The sequence below is a fragment of the Nicotiana sylvestris genome, chromosome 10 (assembly GCF_000393655.2).
Source record: "Nicotiana sylvestris chromosome 10, ASM39365v2, whole genome shotgun sequence".
Taxonomy (NCBI): Eukaryota; Viridiplantae; Streptophyta; class Magnoliopsida; order Solanales; family Solanaceae; genus Nicotiana; species Nicotiana sylvestris.
In genome coordinates, this window is record NC_091066.1 from 139,008,948 (window position 1) to 139,029,768 (window position 20,821).

Below are 20,821 nucleotides of genomic sequence, written 5' to 3' on the forward strand. Positions count from 1 at the left end.
GATTTGGAAAATGAAAACTTATAGTCCTTGTCAAATTCGAAAACCTTTCTCTTATAAGTTTGAGAATATTTGGGACCTATATATAGGGGTTATAGTTGGGGATTCTATAGATTGTACTGTGTTTTTCTTCTCATTCATAGTGGAAAACTCTCTCTGCTTCTACTTCGAGAATGAGGCTTAGCCGAACCTCGTTAAGTCCTTGTGTTGTTTTTTCTTCTCTATTTTCTTTTTGTGTGATTGTGTGCTAGTTAACCCACGATCTTCCGCAACAAAACTAAATATGGGTGCTCATGGATTGGTCTAATTCAATTTTTATTAAAAGGAAACGAAAATGATTAATATTTTGTTATTCGAATAATATTTTCTTGTTTCTTATTTGCACATAAAATATCAATTTAGTCGGTTCCATATATTAGAGTTATGGATAAATTTTTCCTTAAAGCAATAAATGTTTAAATAGCAATTGCATAAAAGAACGAATTTATAATCTATAGAGATATCTTTATGGTAGAATATTTTTCGTGTACATGATGGTTATTCCATTTTATTAATCTAATAAAAAACTATATTCCTTCAGATTTAACCAAATTCAGTAACTTGAATAGAAACAACCTCTTAATAATTCCAGTTGCAAATCATGCGCTCTCTCCTTTTTTTCTTTTTTCTTTTTCTTTTTCTTTTTTTCCTTTTCCCTCCAAATCATGTGGTCTAATAATTGAGCGTTGGCGTTACCTTGGGCGTGGTTACATCTCATTTGAAATTGTAAAGAGACCTCTGATAAGTGGGCCAACAATATAATTCAATTGGGCCACTGCAATTTAAACCAAACACTGTTTTATCTTGATAATGGGCCACGCTTCCATGAATAGGTCCAAATAGCAATATTTAAACGGAGTTAACACAAAACGTTGTCGTATAAACTCCGCCGTCAAGTCGCCAAATTGCAATACAGCGACGCCAAAGCAGATTCTGTTACCACACACCATTCCAACCGAAGATACTAGTGGGTCCCATTCTTTACTCACCTGCACGTTCTCTTCACCCACTAGCTTACCAACAAACAGCTCCTTCATCAAAGCCATTTGGTACCCAATTACATTGCGCCACGTCATGTTCACTATGACTGCTCTGCCACAGCCTTACACCTAGGTATGCAAAGAGAAATTTACGACTACAACAACAACCCAATATAATCCTACTTAATGGAGTTTGGGGAGGGTAGTGTGTACGCAGACCTTACCCCTATCCTAGAGTAAAGAGGCTATTTCCAAATAGATTCCGGCATCTTTCCCTCCAAGAACTTCCCACCTTACTCTTGGAGAGACTCGAACTCAATTTATTTCACCAAAATATAAATGGAAGATATATTTTATTTACATAAACTTTTATGACTACTATGTCATGATTAAATATAATTTGATTCGTTTAAACTTGAATTTTTTATTTGGCGTTTTTACCAATTTGAGGAGAGAGCTACTTCTTTCTGGTCGGTCAAATTTATTCTCTTTTTTTGGTTGATCAAATTTATTCCCCAATCCTAGCCAACTGATAATTTCCTTTTATAAATTATTTTAAAATATATCATTCAAAACATTAATAACTAACGCATGAATTCTAGATAAGTTGGGATCATCTATATTAGTCTTTCCTGTTCATATTTACCTTTTTGAATTTATTTTAGGCTAATATTATAAAAATAAAAATAAAAATAAAAATAAAATCGAGCATTTTTTATGTGGCATTAATTATCACAGTTTAGAGCGTTAAAGAGATTTTTTTAACCAATATCCTTTTCCAAGTGCTTTAGAACATTTAAAAATATTAATTTTTACGACTTTTAGTACTTTTATCTTAGTTTCATTTCTATTTTTTATAAAAAATATGTTCAAATCACAGGAATTAAATAATTTGACATTAATACCTTAAAATATGCCACTTATATTAACGTGAAGAAAAGATAATAAAAAACAAAATTTTAGAAATTCGTACATAAAGGAAGATACCATTTAGTCTTTTTTATCTCTTCTTTTTGTGTCAGTTGCTGCTTATCTTTTGTGCTAGTAGTCACTATTTTCTGTAACAGCGCAGTCATCTTAACAAAATCCGAATATTAAAATCTCTTTCCTCTTCACCCACTCTGCGTATCTTAGCTCAACATCCACCATTTCCTCTACCCTGCGCATTTCACGTTACCCACATCGTTGTCGACCGAGCCAACTCGCCGGCGTTGCATTTCCTCAACGCCTATCTATCCTTTCAACATTCTCCAGAACATTCTCGAAACTCGCATTTCCTAAATAATAACACACACACACACACAGAAAACACGTATACATTCTAGAAGCTTCGTTTTGGGTCAAAACGATGGGACTTGATTACTATAACGTACTGAAAGTATCTCGGAATGCAAGTGAAGAAGATTTAAAGAGATCGTATAAGCGATTAGCGATGAAATGGCATCCAGATAAGAACAGTCAGAACAAAAAGGAAGCTGAAGCGAAATTCAAGCAGATTTCTGAAGCGTATGATGTGCTTAGTGATCCTCAGAAGCGTCAGATCTATGACGTGTACGGTGATGATGCATTGAAATCCGGTCAATTTGCTTCGGCGTCGCCGACTAGTGCTGGTAGTAACGGCAGAGGATTTAGGTTCAACACGCGTGACGCGGAGGCTATTTTCGCTGAGTTTTTCGGTGGATCGGATAGTAATTCCGCTGCCGGAGTAGGTCGGAAGGCGGCACCGGTGGAGAATAAACTGCCGTGTAGCTTGGAGGAGCTTTACAAAGGATCTAGAAGGAAAATGAAGATCTCACGGATTCTTCTTGATGACTCTGGGTAGGTATACCTTAAATTAAACGTATAATTACAAGTATTTTGCGTTTTACGTCATCGTCAATTACGTAATTTGCACGGTTTTGTTTTTATCATATTCATTACTCCCTCCATTTTACTATGCGATATTGTTTGAATGAGCATTGAATTTAAAAAGAAAGTTTTTTTTGACATTTGTGATTTAAAACCAGCTATAGACATTTGTGCAGATCTATCTCATCAGCTTTTTTTACAAGTATATTGTGTTTTTAGGATATATATACTAAAAAAAATCACATAAAATTAGGATAAAGGAAGCAAAATACTATTTTTAAATTTCTTGATGATCTGGGAAAAAGAGAACAATTTTTTAATAGAGCACTGCTTTGTTTATTTTAGTCAATTTCCTTTTCTTGAAGCAAAAAGTTACTTCCTTTTTTCTGACGTGCTGACCTAGATTGTTGAAGTTAGCATTTGCGCTTTGATGTGATTTTTGAGTCAATATTGTACTGTAGCTGGGACAAATCTTCATTGGTTTAGCATTAAATTGCTGAGATTGGATACAAAAACTTGGTAGCATTGAGATCAGGAGTTTTGATATTTTTTGTCTGGAGGATAGAAAATGATTACCTTCAAGCTCTCAATTTGGTAACAGCTGAATTGCTTTCAGCGGAACAGAAGTCTTAAATGCCTCTAAGCTCAGATATCATAGCTGTTAATGGTCAAGATCCGTGCTGCTTAGTATCCAAACTTTATAATTGTATAATACATTTGCTGGTATAGTTTTAACTCTGCTACCTGGATCAACAGTTAAAGTTCTCACTGACTCTGTTTTCCAACCACCTCCTTGGTGGAGTAGGGTAAAAGTTGATAGCTCTTTGACATCGCAATGTGTATTAGCCAGTATCTTGCTTGACATAGCTATTAAGAGTATGCTTTGTACTGACAGCAAGGTTAGAACGCCTTGGTGTTGCACTAAACCTATTAGATAGAAGTTAAGGATGAAGTAGGAACATAATCCTATTTTAGTGTTAAGTTTTTGTTTTGAAAGATGAAACTGACTTAGGTAATTAACTTCATATTTTTGGATTTTAGTGGTTGAGAGACTATTTTCACTAATAGTTGAGGCTGGCTACGTGATCAATACCCATTTCATTCGATTGCACCTGTGTCATTCCATTACTCAGTAATTGGGTTTGCTGATACTAGAGGTTCTCTGCAGTTTCTACTAAAGTACAAATGTATAAACAAGTTCATTATAAATTAATTTGTTTTATATTGGCCGTCAACCTACTACAAAATTGTTTCTATGTCCATCACTCCATCACTTAAACATATCTGTAATAATGCCTTTAATGCATTTTGACCAAATGTGTTTTTAGCTAATTGAGTGTACTGGATATTTATTGACCCTTGTTCTTTCACACATCCTCCCTTGGTAAAATAACAGAATCACATTTGTTTGTTACTGAATAGGTCTAAAAGGTTGAAAAAGACGTGATTGTTCACGGCTATTCTTTCTATTAGGGATCAGAAGCTCCTAAACCCTGCCCAATTTGCAGATCTATGTCAAAGTTACTGCTGCTTGATGCTTATTATGGTCACCTGGGAGGTAGACTGATCTCCTGAATGTTGCAATTCCCTTGTGCAAAACTTAGTTGTCCCATATTAGTTGAGGGAATGGGTTGTTGTCTCCTAATATAGTCTTGGGCAAATTTCAGCTCTTAAGCTAACTTTTGGGGTTAAGTTAGGTCCAAGTTCCATTTTCTTACATGGTGTCAAAGTCAAACCTATCATTATTTTTGCATTGTTGGGTCACAATGTTGTATTGCCTATGATCCAAATGTCTAGTTCTTAATGCACAGGGGTATTGATTGCCCCACATGGTTGAGAGTAATCGGTTGTTGTCTTCTTGTAAGGTCTTCGACAATTTTCATCTTACGAATTAACATTTAGGTTTAAGCTCCGTGTCCATTTTCTTTACAGAAAGCTTATGTATTGATCACACTCATTGTTTCGATTCCCTGGCGCAATGATAAAACTTCTTATAGAAACTACAGTTAATGGATGGCAAAAAATTTAGCTATTGAAAGCAATAGTTCTTTTTCTGGAGGGGCAGGGTGAAGGTGTGGGTAGCAAAGCAATGACAAATATGATAACAGAGTTCTGTGAATATGTGGATTACAAGCCATGAATTTATCAAATTAAGAAGTTTCACTCAATTATTTCGCACTCAGTTGCTCTAACCCTGAGTCCTATTGTAATATATTTGTTCCATGTGCTAATTTCTTTTGCAGTAAGCCTACAACTGTTGAAGAGGTCCTAGCGATACACATCAAACCAGGTTGGAAGAAAGGCACAAAAATCACTTTCCCAGAGAAAGGGAACTATGAACCTGGAGCTACTCCTGGTGATCTTATTTTTGTGATAGATGAAAAGCCACATGCTGTCTTCAAGAGGGATGGAAATGATCTAGTGATCAATCAGAAAATATCTTTACTAGATGCTCTTACTGGGAAAACTATAAGCTTGATCACTTTGGATGGACGGGAACTCACAATACCAATCACAGATGTTGTTAAACCAGGACATGAGCATATAATCCCAAATGAAGGAATGCCAATATCAAAGGAACGTGGCAAGAAAGGAAATTTGAAGATCAAGTTTGACATTAAATTCCCATCTAGGCTAAGTGCAGATCAGAAATCTGATATCAGGAGGGTACTGTGCAGGAACTCTGACTAATCATGGGTTTAAGTTAAGGTGTCACTAACACTATCATGCATGTGCAGTGAAATGTAAATAATTAACAAGTTTTCTGCAGAAAGGAAATTGTGCATAGTAGGATATAGTTTAAGGATGCCTCAATATTTACAAACATGTGAGCACTAAAACCGGAGCTAATGTAGCTGCTACTTAGCTGCCTGCATTTTTAAAAGAAAATGTTGGATGTAAAAGGGGAGTGAGTAGTAAGTAGTTTAATAGCTGTTTGATTTGGAGTTGGATGCTACATATCAAGTATTGTGGTTGAGATTAGTGGCACTGTGTTCTAGTTGTGTATTCATCTGTGGCAGACCTTTGATGAATTTAATGTGTTGGTATTTTTGCCTTTGTTATGGACGAATTCTCTCCTTCCCATCTTTGGTTTGAGTGTATTTGCTTTGGATCCAGATCTACATTTTCCTTTTGCTCCTCATCAGCAAGCTCCATCAGGATGACAAGATTTCTCCCAATTCGGTTGTTCTTGTTAATCAGAATCTGGTAAATTTGTTATGGAAGTTATAGTTTCATGTGATGCATTATGAGACAAAGATGCCCGAATCTTGAACCAGAGGTGAAGTTAGGATTTGAAGTTTATGGGTTCTGAATTTAATTTGTCTTAGTTACTGCATCCGCAATTAAATATTTATACATATTTTATGAGTATTCTAATACAAATAGAAGGTTAAAGCAAAAGCTACTGGCATACCCCCTCTCCCTCCCTATTGAATCATCGTCCCCTCTCTCTTATGTGTGTGTATAGTTTTCCACGTGTTTAGTTTAAAGGAAAAATTCCTCAAGTTGCAGTGTGATTCCATTACGTATTGATGACTTAATAACCTTAAAATAAGCGTAATAGTCAAACCGCAAAGGTGCACTGACTACATGCATTTTATTTACATTCTTTTATCTTACTATCATTATATAGATTCGCGTCGAAAACGACACTGCACGGCAATATTAAAGCTACTTTTGTATTTTATAGGAGTATTTTATAAATTCTTAAAGGGGCGTGGGGATACTCATACTTTGTTGAATATGGAAAAGACATTCCATGAACAAAAATAAAAACCAGAAACACATTTATTTATTCAAACCAATATACCAACATGCTTATATTTGCCTCTTTAGTTTGAAGTTTACAATCAGAAGTGACCAAAAATTTGAGGATACATAGCTACTTTTTTCAATTAAAAGTTGATAAAGATCTGAATTTTATTCTACTTACACAGAGGCTATGATTCCAGTAAACTCTGCTCAAAATATGTGTCTTTTGTTTGCTTAGATAAACATAGCTCTGTGTTTCTCAATTTTCTTCTTTAGTCCATCCTTATCTGCTCCCACAACTTTGTCAACAACCTTTCCCTTTTTAATCAGCACAAATGTTGGCATTGCTTGAACCCCATATTCCTCAGCTACTTTCTGTTTTCAATTCATCCAACATTTTAGATGTTAGTATTTCATTTAGATATTTAAAGAGTTGGGAAAAAAGAAAAGGATTGTAAAGGTAAGAACATATATAAGATCTTACATCCAATTCATCAACATCAATCTTGACAAATTCAACATCTGTATACTTCGCAGCAAAGTCATTCATAATTGGTTCCATATATTTGCAAGGACCGCACCATGTTGCTGTGAAGTCAATAACAACCTAATAGAGCAAAAGGTCCCAATGATTAGTATCACCAAATACATAATGATCATGAGTTTAACTTTTATACACAAGTAGTGCAAAGTTTAATTTTTATACCATCGGATCACTTAAAAAATAATTAGAGGTTAAAGTCAACAAAAGATGAGACAAGAAATCTAGAAAATAAGACAGATTACCTACTACAACAGGTTAAAATACAGAGTATGTATATTTAAGTTAAATCCACACTTATGCAATATTTCTAAAATGGTTACCAGTTTGTTTGTATCTTTCAAAGAATCAAAATGGAGCTTCCATTTTGATGACGAGTGGAAAGCAATGACTTGGGACCTCTTGACTTGTGGTATTGTGGTTGACATATAGTTAGCTTCATGCAAAGTAGATGAGTAGTTACCGCCCATTTTCTTCTAGTTTTCTTGATTTAAGAATTTTTCTCTTCAAATTTTGGTCTCTAAAATTTTCTTTGGTTTAACGTTGGAGCTTAGAGATTTGCAAGGACCCTTTTTATATTGGTTGCTGATGTACAAACTTTTCTCGTTTAAAATGAAAAAACAACTTAAAATAGTACAGAATATGTTCTTCATTATGTCGACTATTCAATTATACTAAGAAAAGATTTGATGCTAGATATCTTTTGTTTCTGTCTGTTCTTTTTTCAATATTTCTGAAGAAGGATCATGTCCACTTTATTCTCATACTCTGAATTTTCACCTTGCAACAAAGTCGTTTAATTTATTACTTTATTATTCTTTGGAAGCTTTTAAAAAGTCAATATTTGAAGTTTCTTAGATACAAGTAACTCCATTAACAACAGTAACAACTCCATTTATTACTGTATATTTATGATGCAATGTTGTACTAGCAGAAAGTAATTCCAGTGATCATAGTTTGATACCAAATTCTCATGTTGAGAGGAACATCTGGCTCGTTAACTACCTCAAATAATTAGCTCAAATGGTATAACGTGATGTCTCTACAATAAGTAAAAACCTCCCACTACATGATTCAATGCTTAAATCACCACCTGGAATGGCTAAAAGATCTGGAAAATGAGATGGGCCTAGTTCATATTGGTGGTTCCCCATCTTTTCACTAAAATTCATGAAATTATTGTAAATCTATAATATATCTATATCTATATCCATCTATATTATTATAAAAGCACGAACAATTTTTGCTAAATGTTGAACGACTTAATTATCCTCGAAATATTGATCGACTTTTATGCCCTTAAATATTTATATAATTTAAGTATCTAATTGTAAATTACCTAATGATAAAATTCTTTTTCGATTTAAACTATACATACACCGGCCTTACAAAATTAATCCTACTTGGATTAAAGGACGTCCATAATTCCATTCCTTTTTTGTACGCAATATGCTTATGCATATTTTCTGATTTGTTTTATTTAAGGGAATGAGATTCAGTTACAAAGAGAATATAAAGGGAAAAAAAGTTTGTGTGCATGCTTGAGAGGAGATGTGAATTAAAAAAAAAAAAAAGACAGAGGTGAAGTGAACAAAGGGTAAAATAACTCTTTTACTTCAAGTTATAACCTTTATCTCAAACTCCATAATTCGTATTTTGTGATTTGTTTTATTTTCTTGTATGGTTTTACTGGTATCCGACAAAAATTGAGTCATTATGTGCTGAAATACAAAAGGAAAAACCTAAATAAAAAGCTTAAAGTTTTGACTAAACCAAAACCATAATTAAACGATTCATCTTCAAAGCCTAAAAACTTACATATGACAATTATTCAGAATTCAAAGGTTCTTAAATGCAGTAAAGTTTTGTTATACCTTCGTCATTGATGAAGTTTTATACCTTCAAAAAGTTATTCCCTCGAGTATTTCATGTATAAGAGACTTTTTATATGTACAAGTCTTTCCGAAATTCATAGTAAAAATAACTAAAGAGACATACTCCTATCTTTATATATATTTCTAAAACCAGTCATATTTGACTAAGAACAAAGATAGAGAGGATACAAGCATGGCGAACTATACCAAGCAAGGGAGCAAGCACATGCCTCCTGATATTAATTTGATGAATGAAAGCAAATTAAAGTTTATGCAGTTAGATTTCTACTCCTTTAATTTCTATTTTATAGTTCAACTAAATGTGTTCTGATATTAATGCGGTTAAAAATATTACTATTTTTTACACAAAGTTTCTACTAAATGAAAATAATTCTATAGACGACGTGGCAACGCACGTCTATAGAGACTAGTGACCAGAACATGAATATTATAAAAGCACGAATATTTTATGCTAAATATTGAACGACTAAAATATTCATGAAACTTTGATCGACTTTTATGCCCTTAAATATTTGTATAATTTAAGGATGTAATTATAATTATCTAATGTTAGAATTCTTTTCGGATTTAAGTAGCATACGCATACCCTACAAAGTTTATAGTGGCTATTTCCATTAGGATTCATATTAATTAGATAGAATTTATATTATTCAGTCAAAGTTAAACTTTTATTAGGACTCTTATAATTTATACACGTAGGATTCTTGTCAAGGGAAATCCGAGTGTTTAAAAAGGGTGGGCTGAATTCTAGGATGAAATTGAACGCTCCAAGGGCGCTCTTTGTTTCACCTTCAGCAATACTGCTTTCTTTTTCTGAACGAAGACTGCGTTTGATTGGGTTGGTTTCTCATGGGAAGAAAATACATATGAAGAATGGTACTATAAGAAGTGATTTTAATTCACTTTTTTGTTTGTTTTTAGCTGCTTTCTTTTCTTTCTCACTTTTCAATGCCTATTCTTTCTTCTCCCGTGAAGATGATCTGTCTGGTTAAACTATATATAAAACATGACTCTTGACCAATAATACTTTTTAATAGTAATTATTACTACTATTTTAATTTTATTTTCACATATTTACATCTTCTTCTTTTCTTTTTTCCAAAATTGGAATATGATGAAGATCTTCGTCCACAAAATTGTGAGACATAAAAGAATGAGAAGTTTTTATTTCTGAAGGAGGACGAATTGCCAAGATTTGTTGTTTTCCTCTCTTCTATTAGTTTAAAACATGACACACACACATACTATGATGCTCCTGCAATTTTTATTTTTAGCTTAATTTTTCCTCTAAAATTAAATGCACTATTTAATTAGCTTAATTATGTTCTCATACACAATATTATAATGAATATTGCACTTAATTTATGCCCAACTATTTGATGTGTAGGAAATTAGTCATGCCATGAATGTTCTTTGTTGTTTATTACACATTACGATTCCCTTTAACATAGTGCCAAAAACATGCAACTCCGTGTAGGTAACAAATGATAGGAGCAAACCTATTGTTGTATGTGAAAGTAGACAAAACAAAAGAAAGAAAAATAAAAAAGAGATGAAAATATGATGTAAGCGCTTACATCGACATTCTTGCGATGTAAGCGCTTACATCGACATTCTTATGATGTAAGCGCTTACCTCGGTAGGGCAGTCAAATGCCTATAAATAGGGGTCTACATTTTCATTTGTAGATCATACCAAAATTTCTTCTTTCTCTCGTCAATTAATAAAGAGTTATTCTTTGTGTGACTGTGGAGTAGACAAAAATTGCCGAACCACATAAATCTTGTCTTGTCTTGTGCAATTTATTGCTTCTCTCTCTTAAATATTCTTTTCCTTCTATTAGCTTGACACGCTTCCTAACAATTGGTATCAGAGCATAGACAGTGTATTTCTGATAGAAATGTACAGTATTGGTGCAGGTACTATTCACAAGAATAGTGCAACACTATTGATCATCGTTACTATTCACAAGCACTATTCACATAAATTGTTTTTGTGAAAAATGGCATCGGGAGAAGGAAAGGTTAAGATTGACAAGTTCAATGGCAAAGATTTTGGATTCTGAAAAATGCAAATAGAGGATTATTTGTACCAGAAAAAATTACACTTACCTCTGACCGAGGTGAAACTAGAGACTATGGCCAAAGCGGATTGGGATATATTAGATCGCCAAGCTCTTGGTGTGATTCGGTTGACGCTAACACGAAATGTGGCGTTTAACATCATTAACGAGAAGACCACTGCAAGCCTGATGAAGGCGTTATCAAATATGTACGAGAAGCCATCTACTTCAAATAAAGTCTATTTGATGCGTCGATTGTTCAACTTAAAGATGACAGAAGGTGGATCAGTTACGGAACATATCAATGAGTTTAATATAATATTAACTCAATTGAGTTCTGTTAATATAACAATTGATGACAAAATCAGGGCGTTGATTCTACTATCATCTCTACTGGAGAGTTGGTCCGCAACAGTAACTGCAGTTAGCAGTTCATCAGGAAGTACCAAACTCAAATTGAATAATATTAGAGACTTGATTCTAAGAAAAGATATTCGCCGAAGAGAATCAAGTGATTCCCCAGAGTCTGCTTTTAATACCGAAAGCAGGGGGAGAAGCAACCAAAGAGGACTAAGTTATGGTCGTGGCAGATCAAAGTCAAGGAGAAGAGGACAATCCAAAAATCGCAAGGACATTACTTGTTGGAATTGCGATAAAAAGGGTCACTACAGTAGTCAATGTAGAGAACCAAAGAAGAAGAAGGAAGAAAATTCAGCAAATGTAATTGCTGAACAAGTTGGTGATGCACTAATTTGTTGTGCAGACAGTCCTATCGAATCTTGGATTCTGGAACCAGGTGCATCCTTTCACTCTACATTATGTAAAGAAGTATTCTATACTTATTGCTGGAAAATTTGGGAAAGTTTATCTAGCAGACGGCGAACCTCTCGACATTGCCGGGAAAGGTGAAGTTCGTATAAAGACTTCACAAGGAACGCTATGGAAATTGCAAAATATACGACATGTTCCTGGCCTCAAGAAAAATCTGATATCTATGGATCAAATTGACAGTGAAGGATATATAACAACATTCGACAACGGATTGTGGAAGATATCTAAAGGAAATTTGGTTGTGGCACGAGGCTTCAAAAGGGGAACATTGTATGCAACTGCAATATAGAGAGATACTATAGCAATAGTTGATCATGATCGTGATACAACATTGTGGCAGCGGAGGTTCGGGCATATGAGTAAGAAGGGAATGAAGCTGTTGGCATCCAAAGAAAATTTGCCAAACCTAAAACATGTTGAATTAGGTTTGTGCGAAGATTGCATTTACGAGAAACAAAAGAGAGTTAGTTTCTCAAAGGTGGGAAGGACACCAAAGAAAGAGAAGCTGAAACTAGTGCATACAGATGTGTGGGGACCAACTCCTGTAACTTCTCTAGGAGGCTCACGCTATTATGTCACCTTTATTGATGATTCCACAAGAAAGGTATGGATTTATTTTTTGAAAAATAAATCTGATGTGTTTGTTACATTTAAAAGATGGACAGCTGAAGTTGAAAATCAAACAAGTCTAAAGCTAAAATGTCTGAAGTCTGACAATGGAGGAGAGTATGATAGCCAAGAGTTCAAAGCATTTTGCTCGGAGAATGGGATCAGAATGATCAAGACAGTTCCTGGAACACCGAAACAAAATGGCGTTGCTGAGAGGATGAACAGAACCATGAATGAACGAGCCAGAAGTATGAGAATACATTCTGGATTGCCAAAGTATTTTTGGGCCAAGTCTGTTAACACGGCAGCTTATCTCATAAATAGGGGACCTTCTGTACCGCCGAATTTTGAAATTCCTAAGGAGGTATGGACAAGAAAGGAGGTAACTCTCTCACATCTGAAAATATTTGGTTGTGTTGCTTATGTGCATGTAAACTCTAATGATAGAGATAAGCTTGATCCTAAAGCCAAGAAATGTTTCTTTATTGGCTATGGTGATGATAATTTTGGTTATCGGTTTTGGGATGATCAGAATAGAAAGATCCTAAGACACAGGAATGTCACATTTAATGAAAATGTGATGTACAAGGACAAGCTTGAAGTAGAACCAACCAACACCAGCAAACAGACATCCTAAACAATTGAGTTAGAAAAAATCTCAGAAAATGAAGTGGCTAGAGGGATTACAACTGATTATGAAATTGAAGATGAAGAACCAGAAGCCAAATTTGAAGAAGAACTAGAAGCCGAACCTAGATCAGAACCAGAGATAGAATCAAATGCAGAACCAAATCTGGAATCAGAACCTGAATCAAATTCGGGTTCAGTTACTCATGAACCTACATTGAGGAGATCTAAATGAGTCACGAATGCTCCAGATAGGATAACTCTCTCTCTTCACTATTTACTTCTAAATGATGCTGGAGAACCAGAGGATTTTGTTGAAGCAATGCAAGTAATAGACTCTGATAAGTGGAAGCTAGCCATAAAAGAAGAGATGAATTCTCTTCAAAAGAATAAAACATGGATACTTACGGAGTTACCAAAAGGAAAGAAGGCATTGCAGAACAAATGGGTGTATAGAGTCAAGGAAGAGCAAGATGGTAAGAAGAGATACAAATCACGATTAGTAGTAAAAGGCTTTCAGTAGAAGGAAGGAATTGACTACACCGAGATCTTCTCTCATGTAGTCAAATTAACTACTATTAGGTTGGTGCTAAGTATCGTAGCTGCAGAAAATTTGCATTTGGAGCAGCTAGATGTTAAAACTGGTTTCTTGCATGGTGACCTTGAAGAAGACATCTACATGAAGCAACCTGAAGGTTTTCAAGTTTCTAGTAAAGAAAACCTTGTGTGTAAGTTGAAGAAGAGTTCGTATTGTTTGAAACAAACTCCCCGACAATGGTACAAGAAATTTGATGGATTCATGCATAAAAATGGTTTCACGCGATGTGAGATGGACCATTACTGTTATATCAAAAATCTTGATGAATCTTATATCACTTTACTGTTGTACGTTGATGATATGCTAATTGCAGGATCTAGCATAAATGAGATCAATTTGGTTAAGCAACAACTAGCGGAGGAGTTTGAAATGAAAGACTTAGGACCAGCTAAGCAAATGCTTGGGATGAGGATTAGCAGAAACAGGTCGGAAGGAACCTTAAAGTTGTCTCAAGAAAAGTACATACAGAAGGTACTAAGCAGGTTCAGTCTTCATGATGCAAAAACCATAAGCACTCCACTCGGAAGCCATCTAAATTTGTCAAAGGACCAATTACCTAAGACACATGAAGAAAGGAAGTACATGTCCAAAGTTCCGTATGCTTCACCAATAGGAAGTTTGATGTATGCTATGGTTTGCACTAGACCTGACATAGCCCATGCAGTTGGTGTCAGTAGATACATGTCAGATCCAGGAAAGGAGCATTGGGAAGGTGTAAAATGGATATTGCAATATCTCAAAGGCACCTCAGGTATGACACTTTGTTTTAAAAAGAGCAATATTATCTTACAAGGTTTTGCTGATGCAAATTTAGGTGGCGATCTGGATAGTCAAAAAAGTACCACGAGTTACGTGTTCACCTTGTTTGGTACTGCTGTTAGTTGGATGTCCATACTTCAGAAAAGTGTTGTTTTATCTACCACTGAAGCAGAGTACATGGCAATCGCAGAAGCTGGAAAAAAGATGATTTGGCTTAAGAATTTTCTTAAAGAGCAGGACAATTGTGAGCTTTTCAGCGATAGCCAGAGTGCAATTCATCTTGCCAAGAATCCAGTGTTTCATGCAAGATCGAAGCATATCCAGTTGAGGTATCATCATATCCGAGAGTTGATAAATGAAGGAACTCTTTCGCTACAGAAGATACCAGGATCAAAGAACCCGTCAGACATGTTGACCAAAGTTTTCGGTGTTGACAAACTGAGGTTGTGCGCTGCCTCAGTTAGCCTTCAAGACTGATAGCGTGAAGGCACCACCAGAGAATAGCAAATTATTTTTCTTTCTTGAAGTAACATAGGTTTGAGGGGGAGATTGATAGGAGCAAACCTATTGTTATATGTGAAAATAGACAAAACAAAAGAAAGAAAAATCAAAGTAGAGATAAAAATATGATGTAAGCGCTTACATCGGCATTCTTGCGATGTAAGCGCTTACCTCGGCATTCTTATAATGTAAGTGCTTACATCGGCATTCTTATGATGTAAGCGCTTACCTCGGCAGGGCATTCAAAGGCCTATAAATAGGGGTCTATATTTTCATTTGTAGATCATCCCAAAACTTCTTCTTTCTCTCTTTAATTAATAAAGAATTATTCTTTGTGTGGCCGTGGAGCAGACAAAAATTGCCGAACCATGTAAATCTTATCTTGTCTTGTCTTGTACAATTTATTGTTTTTCTCTCTTAAATATTCTTTTCCTTCTATTAGCTTGATACGCTTCGTAACAACAAATTCACCAGAGTTTGACAAGTTCTATAATTTCTCTTTTCATTATTCCTTTATTTGTGCATGTAATATTCTCGCATTGTGGTTTGGAATTTTGGGGGAGAGGTGGTAGGGGTTAGCCGGAAGTTCAGTCTTTTCGGGTGTGTGTTTTTATTTTATATTAGGTTTTGATTTATTTCATTTATAATTTTCTAACAGAACAGAAAATGAGCAAATAATAACTGAAATGATAGCATAATCAAAAAAGGATCCAATATCATCAGAAATTACGGTGAAATTATAATTTTTTCTGACTCACAAGTTTTACTTATTTTGGAAAACAATCAAACAAAATTAAAACCTATTTAATAGATATTTGTCGCTCTAACAGGCCTGGCATGTCTCGCTAGATCTATTATGGCTCAAACTTTTGAGAAGGTAAATATAAGTAGTTTATAGTTTAATATCATCAATTTCTATCTTTTTTTACTGTGAGGATTTTGATGATTATTAATTTTTGTTTCTGTATGTTTATTTTGAAACATCAATAGGGATTGCTATGAAGACAAATAGAGCGAGGGAGTTGCACCATATTGGATGCAGTTTAAGCTTGAATTTAATTCAGTCCCTTTCTCTAAATATATGACGAAGTAACTTCTCCTACGAAATAATGCTTGTCGGTTTAATATATTTTTAATTAATAGCAGCAGTTGGAACTCCAACAATACATGTAAGTTAGTTCTGTTGCTAAACAAAGAAGTGAATTTTTCAATAATTAAGGAAGTGTTATAAATAGAATTATATTTATGGTGAATGTCTATATTTAGAGAGATTTTAGGGTTCATTACTTGGTGGCTAAGTCGCCCTCTCCCTATAAATAGAGAGTTTTATTCCATTGTAATTCATCCCAAAGTCAATAAGAATTCTCTCTCCCTACTTTTCTCTGCAATACTCTTCTTCTTCTTTTATTGTTTCATAACACGTTATCAGCAGGAGACTCTAACCAATTGAGTAGAAGTTTTGGGATTGAGCATAATGATTGTCAATTGTTCTATGAACTTCCTTCATGATTAAATTCTGAATTTAAGGCAAGTATTTTACTTTTCTCTTTCAAATTCTTGACATTTTATAATTTGATTTTAAATACAAACAAAGACGATAAATTTTGATTGCAACTCTAATGGAGTTTGAAAGAAATTATAACCACCCAAAGTGGTAAAATTTCTATGCCTGGCCATGATCAAATTCATGTATGATTGTGGGCAAAGAATTGAAAACTCGTCCCATTGAATTTGCTCCATTCTCATTCCCTTAAGAGAATGTGATAGCAATATGTGATAAGTCTGAAAGAAGACAAAATTACTACTATGAATGTATCAATGGATGTGGACGTGGCAATAGACGAATAAATTATAATCGTCATCATTGAGTAATGAGAATAATAAGGATTCTCAAAATAATCCTTCACTCTGTGAAAGTAATGTTTGTCATCGATTTGACATGAGATTTTATAAAGCACATATAGATGATTATGGTACATTCATGATATGAATGTGACAACATCTTATTTATGAATACATATTCATTCTTGGAAGAATATGAACGTGCTGGTGGTAGTGAATATACCATACTCCCCTCTAGAAGGAGGTTTGAGATGATATAAGAAAATAATGTCATTATTATGGCATGAATGGTCATTGGTCACGTACCTACTGTACGCCAAAATATTTTGGCAATGTGATTATTTAAAGACAACGGTAATGCAAGAAACAGATCTTGCATATAATTTTGACCATAACCATAATGGTATAACTTTCTCTTTAAAAGAGATATTCACCATATGAATGTTGATGAATATGTGGTAGCACCAAATTAATTGAGAGCTTTGGAAGAGCCAATTATTATTATTTTGAAGGAATACAATTGATTGTCATGTTAATTTATTGTGTTGTAGTAAGTCTCAAAGAAACTTATTCAGTTTCTAAAGTATACGCGAAAGCGATCGATTATATTGAGATTATAAATAAAGGAAAGATTTAATATCTTCTATTACTACAACTTGTAGCGAGGTAATATATATGTGAGGAGCTACCCGTTTTATTCTCCAATTTGTACTACATAAATAAAAGAATGCAACAATAAAGTAGAAGTTTATTGATATAAAAACCTATATCATAATAAACTTGAAGTTTATTGATAATTGCACGTGTCATGGTGTAAACCTGAAGTTTATCAATTTTGATAATTTATCTAGTTGGCATAACTGATTTAGCCATGATGTGCAAAAATAAAAGAGAATTCACATGGGGAAATATTAAAGAACTAGAAAGTTCTTTACGAATTCTCTTATATTGCATGTTCTCATTAATTAAATTGACCAACTAAAATTGGGATTGAATCCCATGAATGCTGGAAATATCAAAGGTGAATATGGGCCCATTCACCTGCCATGTATACCACATAAGATGTATCTATGAGATGGTTACATGTGCGATTATTATTAACCTGTAACTTAGTGTTTGCGAGGTAATTTGCTCAATAATTTAATTTAGAGCATAATTTCCAGATTTTCTATCCAAGATAGTTTATCTTGATAAGTTGGGTTACATCACAGTTGGTTTAGCAAAATGATTTATTGAGTGCCTCCACTTAATAGCTAAACTATTGCTTATGAGAACAAAGTTATCTATATCAGTTTGATATAGGTTATATACGAAAGTATATTACATTCTCCCATCACAAGTGCTTCAGGGTCAGAAACCAAATAATTCCATCATATTATTATTAATTTGCAATGTGTATTTTGATTAGCACCATAACGCACAAAGATAAACTTTCAAAGTTGAGGAAAACAAGTTAGCTTTTCCAACATGAGGGGGGGAGAGACGATAAACAGTTGAGAAAAAGTTATGCGGAATGAATTATCATTTGTATATCTAGATCCTCAAATACGATAATATGAACTTGAAGTTCATAAAAAGATAATTCATCTGCAATATATTGCAAAGTATGCTAGACGCATTTGCTGACCCAAAGAAAGTAACTATATTCTCATTGCAACTGCTCCTATTAAGTCCTAGAAGGACAAAGTTTATGGTACGCTTAAACCATATAGACAAATCGGTTTCAAATAAACTTCTTGATTAAGAAGATGAACAAATGATCATAATAAAGGAGGCAAGTGATCTTCTAGATCACATGACATAACACTTCATAAAGTCTCATGAGAGATTCAGGTACCTGAATATATGAATGAAGAGATCTCTATGTTATGTCTTTATGAAAAAATATTGGAACCGATTTAAAATGTTTGTCGACGACATCTATCATAGCGCTAAGTATAGATGAGGATCTTAAGTCTATCGAATATAGACACAAGAGTATTGACCAAATGGAAGAGACATAATTCAAGTAGAATTGATTCCATATGAAAGACATATAATTTTGTCTATGTTGTTCAAATACTTGAAAGTATAAAGTCAATGGTATGTGCAATCAGTTTTCGATATCTTATATGTCTAGCATGACACAAAACTTGATATGCATCTAAAGTCTATTATATGGCTTATATGACTTAACTTATATGACAATCCTTGAAGGATTTAAATCGCTTGAAGCATATACAATTCTTGGTCCCGAAGTACCGTATGATAAGTGTAATTTGTGCACATATGTATTTTGCTATAACTATAAGCATGATAATGTGATAGCGAGAATACCTCTATGGAGATATTAAAAAGGCCATTCTACGGAAGTTTATGAAGACATTACATCTCTATCAAGAATGATGATTTCAAGATGCAATATATTCATTCAAGTTAATATGGCTGATTTGTTTATCAAGTCTCTACCAAAGATCGTTTGAAGATGGTGTACAAGATTGGAATGCAAATGCTTAAAGATGTGAATTAATGCTCTCATCAGGGGGAGTTAATACGCGTTGTACTCTTTTTCCCTTACAAAGTTTTGTCCCACTGGATTTTCCTTGCAAGGTTTTTAACGAGACAACTAAAAGGCGTATTGTTAGATATATGTACTCTTTTTCCGTCTTTAGAATTTTTTTCCCATTGGGTTTTATTTTAGTTAAGGTGTTAACGAGGTACATTATCTGTTGAATAGACATTCAAGGGGGAGTGTTATAACTAGAATTATATTTATGGTGAATGTCTATATTTAGAGAGATTCCAGGGTTCATTACTTGGTGGCTAAGTCACCCACTCCCTATAAATAAAGAATTTTATTCCATTGTAATTCATCCCAAAGTGAATAAGAATTTTCTCTCCCTACTTTTCTCTACAATACTCTTCTTTTTCTTTTATTGTTTCATAACAGAAAGACTATTGTCATCATATGATCCGTAAACTAATATGAGTAGATAGAGATGGAAATGAAATTAAACGAAGAACTTGGAGCAATTAGGAGAGACCAAGATAAATCTCACTAAAATAGTAGTAATTTGAAAATATGTCTAATCAATACAAACAATTATCAAAAGCTGGAACTTGCACATTTTGTATGATTTGGTTTTTTACATGTATAAATTAGATAAATGTTTTAAATTATTTTTTGTGCTAAAGTTTATTATCTTTAGATGTAATTTTAAAAATAGTTAAAGGGATTACACGTGCGAGGCACGTGACATAGAGACTAGAAACCAAAAAAATACTAACTTACAATTCCAACTCATTACAATTAAATCAACACATTACTATATTTGGAAAGATAGGTTATATACTAAAAACCGTAAAAGTTGAACTCATATATAGAAGCGTAAAGGCTGAACTCATATATAGAATTAAAATTCTGGATCCGCCTTTTATAATATGACTATGATTATTGGGGAGATAAGTATCATATCAATGTACGAACAAGAGAAATTAAAATGAAAGAAGTTTAGGTGAGAAAAAAAAATACGTATTTAATTAAGTTGTGAGAAGGCATAAATTTTTAGTTTGCACCTAATTTTTCAATTTAATTGTTGAGTCTACGAATGATCAGTTACACCGCATGACAAAACTACTATGTTTTTGTTTCAAATATGAAATTCCAATTGATGAATTTCCTTTTGAAGTCAGTATCGCGTATGTTCTTTCTATTTTCACTTTCTTCAAAAATATTTTCTGGTGAAGGTTATTTTTGCCGTATTATTTAGAAAAACCTTACGGCTATTTATCATCCACTATCTTTTTGCGAGTCATCTTTGGAGAAATTTTTTTATTAAGAAATTATTCTATGATAGTCTATAAGATTATTAAATGAGTTTCACTTTAATCCCTTGAGTAGTTATTATTGTATTTTGGCAATAGAATTTTATCTTTTTACCATTTGCACCATGTGAAAAA

The 20,821-nt window shown here is 33.8% G+C and overlaps 2 protein-coding genes and 1 long non-coding RNA gene across 3 annotated transcripts; 2 read left to right on the forward strand and 1 right to left on the reverse strand.

The window, feature by feature from the left end:
* The first annotated feature begins 2,047 nt into the window (after positions 1 to 2,047).
* Positions 2,048 to 5,926, forward strand: LOC104248583 (uncharacterized). The gene is made up of 2 exons (XM_009804867.2): positions 2,048 to 2,834; positions 5,108 to 5,926. The coding sequence occupies exons 1-2, from the start codon at positions 2,365 to 2,367 to the stop codon at positions 5,553 to 5,555; spliced, it is 918 nt and encodes a 305-aa protein (XP_009803169.1). The 5' UTR covers positions 2,048 to 2,364; the 3' UTR covers positions 5,556 to 5,926.
* Positions 5,927 to 6,635: 709 nt separating this feature from the next.
* LOC104248584 (thioredoxin H2-like) lies at positions 6,636 to 7,707 on the reverse strand. Its single transcript, XM_009804868.2, has 3 exons — positions 7,482 to 7,707; positions 7,102 to 7,224; positions 6,636 to 6,992 (listed from the first exon to the last, which is right to left on the reverse strand). The coding sequence occupies exons 1-3, from the start codon at positions 7,626 to 7,628 to the stop codon at positions 6,852 to 6,854; spliced, it is 411 nt and encodes a 136-aa protein (XP_009803170.1). The 5' UTR covers positions 7,629 to 7,707; the 3' UTR covers positions 6,636 to 6,851.
* Positions 7,708 to 15,325: 7,618 nt separating this feature from the next.
* On the forward strand, positions 15,326 to 16,422 carry LOC104248585 (uncharacterized). Its single transcript, XR_716494.2, has 3 exons — positions 15,326 to 15,410; positions 15,871 to 15,917; positions 16,031 to 16,422. It is a non-coding gene; the product is annotated as an uncharacterized lncRNA (long non-coding RNA).
* Positions 16,423 to 20,821: the final 4,399 nt, after the last annotated feature.

Excerpts from the sequence above, each read along its gene's own strand:
- LOC104248583 (XM_009804867.2), top strand. The coding sequence starts at position 2,365 with ATGGGACTTGATTACTATAACGTACTGAAAGTATCTCGGAATGCAAGT. Across the intron at positions 2,835-5,107 it reads ATTCTTCTTGATGACTCTGG|TAAGCCTACAACTGTTGAAG; the intron begins GTAGGTATACCT and ends TTTCTTTTGCAG.
- LOC104248584 (XM_009804868.2), bottom strand. The coding sequence starts at position 7,628 with ATGGGCGGTAACTACTCATCTACTTTGCATGAAGCTAACTATATGTCA. Across the intron at positions 7,225-7,481 it reads TGAAAGATACAAACAAACTG|GTTGTTATTGACTTCACAGC; the intron begins GTAACCATTTTA and ends TTGCTCTATTAG. Across the intron at positions 6,993-7,101 it reads TTGATGTTGATGAATTGGAT|AAAGTAGCTGAGGAATATGG; the intron begins GTAAGATCTTAT and ends AATTGAAAACAG.